Raw genomic sequence first — 4741 nt, 5'->3', positions numbered from 1 at the left:
TGGTGGTCGAATTCTAACAACTGATCAACAATGCGAACTTTGATAAGCAGTTCTTGATAATCAGTTCTCAACAATTATTTGTTATTATTAAAGTTTAACATTATAAAATTAACAAAAATAATATAAAACTCATATCCTGGCTAAATAGCCACATGGCCGCCAAAAACCGTATATTCCCTTCCCGTTCTCCCGCCATTCCCTAGCTTGTCGTGCATTCTTTCCAAAAATCAGGACTTTTTTAAAACGTCGTGGGACGCGGGACAAATTGTTAAAAATCGGGACTGTCCCGCCAAAAGCGGGACGTCTGGTCACCATAATCATAACACTCTAGGGCAGGCGTCCTCAAACTATGGCCCGCGGGCCACATGCAGGTGTTTTTGCTGTTTTGTTTTTTTACTTCAAAATAAGATATGTGCAGTGTGCATAGGAATTTGTTCATAGTTTTTTTTTAAACTATAGTCCGGCCCTCCAACGGTCTGAGGGACAGTGAACTGCCCCCCTGTTTAAAAAGTTTGAGGACCCCTACTCTAGGGAGAGAAAGCTTTAGTGCTCCCATTAGAAGAATTTGGAAATGCAAAGATAATCCCAAGAGAATTATCATCTCTAGGACTCACCATTCCCTTTCAGAATGGCACCAGGAGTGGCAGTCTTTAAGGCCATATTTGCCATCTCCTTTATAATAAAAGCAATTCTGTTTTATTATATGCTTTTCTTAAGTTTTCAAACTGCCTCTGCCCTTTTCTGGATCATAGGTGAAGTCAGTCCATGTCACACTTCACATTATTGTGGAAACACTTGTAAATAGGACCTAGGAGATGTCTATACATTTTCTACTTATCATCCTGTGACACCGGGCCCCTCCATGGAAACTCCAACACACTATCCTCCCAGTTCCTTACTGGGAGACTGGGAGATCCTGTTGTATACAGTTCTGCCTGGTTTTGGGGAGAGACGGGCTGTGGTGGTGTCACTCATTCTTTGGATTGGTCAGCTTGGGCTGCCATAACAAATCCACAGACGGGGTGGCTTCAACAACAGACCAAGGTGCCAGGTGATTCAGTTACTGGTGAGAGTGCTCTAGGGGCTGGCAGATGACCACCTGCTTGCCGTGTCCTCACATGGCCTTTCCTCTGTGCCTGTGTGGAGAGACATCTCTGCTGCCTCTTTCTCCTCTTACAGGGCACACATTTGTTCCGAATCAGGCCTTACCCTTTTGACCTCATTTAATCTTTTCCCCTATTTCTTTTAAAATTTTTCCAATATTGCTGGCAACATGGGAGAGCAGTAGGTCATCCATAAAAAATCTGCTTTTAATCCCTCCCCCCCCATAAGCCAGCTGCTTATAAAGATTACATGAGGAGGTAGGCAAAAGGAATAAGAATGGGTATTATGGTTACAGGTTACAGGCAATGTGGGCTAGGGGGTGCAAAGGACAGGCAACTGATCTCATTTCACCTTTAAATGTCTCCTTATAGGCCCTCTTTCCAAATATAGTCACATTTGGGATTAGGGCTTCAACCTATGAATTTGGGGTGACACAACTCAGTCCATAAAAATCCTCCATTGACACTAAATAAGAATTAAAACTCAGAAACACAGATCAGGACAACTTTGTAAGTTGCAATGACCTTTTTCTATTTTTGTGTTGAGGAAAGGAATGTATTGCGATGAAAAGTTTATATCCTTTGAGGCTTGGTTAATAGATAGCAATTCACATTATTAAAATGCTGAAGAGTCATCCAGTTTAAAACATTGACATAGGATTACAATCATTTTAAGTTAATATATTTAAGTCTCATACTAATGACCTAAGAGGAGTAGTGCTTTCTGGAACTTTCTTCTTCTTTTTTTATTGATAAATAGGGAGGACAGAGAATAGATAGTCAGCATATGGATAATAGATGTTTTTGAAAGTGAGCCTAGAATAAATGGATCAGAAAGATTTAATGGAACTGAAAAAAGAACCAGTTATGTATATTGAAAGGGCTCAGCATGCCAGGCAAGATCCATGATAACAATATTACATCGAATCCTATCCTGTCAAAAATAACTAAAGACATAGCTACAGAAGTAAAGGGGGAAATCCTATATGTGTCCACACACTAACAAAGAGATAGAATGCTGGCTGAACTCAGACTTCAGGGTTGTAGAACAAAATGCCCCAAGGCAGTGGAACAAAGTCTAAGTCAATTCTGAAGGTCAGAAATTGTGATAATATATATATTGTAGCACAATACATGGTTAATAATGAAAACAATAAAGGGCATTCTGAGTATGCAAAGAAAGCATACCACTCATGTACTTTTCTTTAAAAATTATTTAAAGATATACTTCAGTTGACTGAAAGATGGAACAAAAATGAAGTATGGAAAAGTCATGCAAGAAAAGACCAGTGGGGAAACCTGAACTGTAAAACAGAAATACATCAATATTGTTTTAATGACTATGGATTATGATATAACACAAAATTTGATGTTACCAAATAAATAATTGATGTAATATAAAAATAACAAAATAATGACATCCTATCTAATAAAAGAGTAATGTGCAAATTTTTTTTAAGTGTATGTAAGATTATCAATTTTATTTTGAACAAAGAATGTTTGTAAGATTCGGAGAAAATTGGTAGTAGGTAACCTGACTATAGCACAGAAATTAAGATTAGACCCAAACAGAAATGCAGGGTTTAACTCAAAATGGTAGTTCAAGTTATAACAGAAGATGAGATAGCTCAAAAATAAAGAGGGGTGGGGGGGTGGGGGTGGAGTTTACCTTTATGTTTAAGAGAGAAAAAGGAAGAGAAGTTCCATAGGGAATGAATTAAAAGTGGCAAATGCTACTTAGGTGGAGAGATCAGCACTGAGAAAACAGTACTGGATTTAGCTAATAAGAGTAAGAGGTATCATACTTGAGAGAGTGGTGGGGGGAGCTAAATTCAAAACAGTTAAGCAGTGAGTGATGGTTAGAAAACGAAATAAATTCAAGTTTGTCTAGACCCCTCCCGAACCCTGTCTCATCCCAGAAGCATTGGTTAGATTTGTAGTCACAGGGCTCTTTTGAGGGGTGGGGATGGTGTCTGTGGCCCTCCAGATGGTGATTTGAATGATTAAGTCAAGCTTTTCGTGGATAAGTGTTCTATAAGTCCCAGGTGAACATCTGTTTGTTGGTCTCTTACATGCTGTCAGCAGCCCGCATCAATGCCAGGGTTGTCCCCGCTCCCCGCTGCGCTCCGGGCCAGGATGTGGGAGGTGAAGGCAGTGAGCATTTCTTGGGCGGTGAGGTGGGCGCCGCGCATAATCAGGCGATGTCCGTCTCCTCATAGACTCCAAGGTTCTCGAAGGGGCAGAACTGAACCCGAACCTCCTTGACTGCCCGGAGTCCTAGCCGAGCCACGGTGGCCGCCGCCATGGTAACCTCCGCCCCACAATATGCAAATTAACCATCACTCTGCTACACCCACAAGGCATGCCCATCAGCCAATCAGGAGCAAGTATGCAAATTAACCCCAACCAAGATGGCTGCAGCCACGGAGCGAGCAGGAGGCTTGGGTTTCCCCGGCAGTGGAGGAAGCCAAGCTTTACGCACACCCTGGTGGGCCCAGGCCTCCACTCAAGGATACAAAGTTTCAATTATAGAAGGTAAATAAATCCTAACAAAAATGGCGGCAGCCACAAAGCTGGAGAGAGCAGGAGGCTTGGGTTGCCCTCCGCAATGGAGGAAGCCAAGCTTTCTGCACACCCTGGCCTGCCTTGGCCTCTGCTGAAGGCTACAAAGTTTCAATTATAGAAGATAAATAAGTCCCAACAAAAATGGCTGCAGCCATGGAGCAAGCAGGAGGCTTGGCTCAGCTCAAGGCTACAAAGTTTTAATTATAGAAGATAAATAAATCCCAGATACCAGGGCCTCCACTTGGGTCACCGGGGGGCATGGCCAGCCTGCAAACCAACACAGGCCCCTCGCCCAGGCCACCCCACATCCCAAGGGAACCCCCACCATGATCTGGGACACCCTTCAGGGCAAACCAGCTGGCCCCCACCCATATACCAGGCCTCTATCCTATCTAATAAAAGAGTAATATGCAAATTGACTATCACTCCAAAACACAAGATGGCTGCCCCTATGTGGTCAAAGATGGCTGCCCCCATGTGGACACAAGATGGCTGCCACCAGATGGCCAGCAGGGGAAGGCAGTTGGGAGGAACCAGGGCTGCAAGGGAGGGCAGTTGTGGGTGATCAAGCCAGCAGGGGAGGGCAGTTGGGAGGGACCAGACCTGCAGGGGAGGGCAGTTAGGGGCAAACAGGCTGACAGGGGAGTGGTTAGGGGGTGATCAGGCTGGCAGGCAGAAGCGGTTAGGGGCAATCAGGAAGGCAGGCAGGCAAGCAGTTGGGAGCCAGTAGTCCTGGATTGTGAGAGGGATGTCCGACTGCCCGTTTAGGCCCGATACTACTGGAATCGGGCCTAAACGGGCAGTCAGACATCCCTTGAGGGGTCCCAGATTGGAGAGGGTGCAGGCTGGGCTGAGGGATACATACCCCCATGTACGAATTTCGTGCACCGGGCCTCTAGTCCTATTTAATAAAGACAGAATATGCTAATTGACGGTCATGTCCTCACAAAGATGGTGGCAACCATAGCCAATAAGGAGGAAATATGCTAATTGACTGTCATGCTCTCAAATATGGAAGATGGCGGTGCCCACAGCCACAAGATGGCGGCACCCAGTCCCCTCAGTCCTGCTGG

The 4741-nt window shown here is 44.4% G+C and overlaps 1 protein-coding gene across 1 annotated transcript; it reads right to left on the bottom strand.

The window, feature by feature from the left end:
• Nucleotides 1–3181: 3181 nt before the first annotated feature.
• Nucleotides 3182–3408, bottom strand: LOC114232802 (39S ribosomal protein L53, mitochondrial-like). Its single transcript, XM_054722846.1, is given in 2 exon segments — nt 3182–3324; nt 3327–3408. Coding segments are annotated over 2 exon segments (225 nt in total).
• Between the last annotated feature and the right edge of the window lie 1333 nt (nt 3409–4741).

The sequence above is a fragment of the Eptesicus fuscus genome, chromosome 11 (genome assembly GCF_027574615.1).
Source record: "Eptesicus fuscus isolate TK198812 chromosome 11, DD_ASM_mEF_20220401, whole genome shotgun sequence".
Classification (NCBI taxonomy): Eukaryota; Metazoa; Chordata; class Mammalia; order Chiroptera; family Vespertilionidae; genus Eptesicus; species Eptesicus fuscus.
This window is presented reverse-complemented; position numbering and strand designations above follow the sequence as displayed.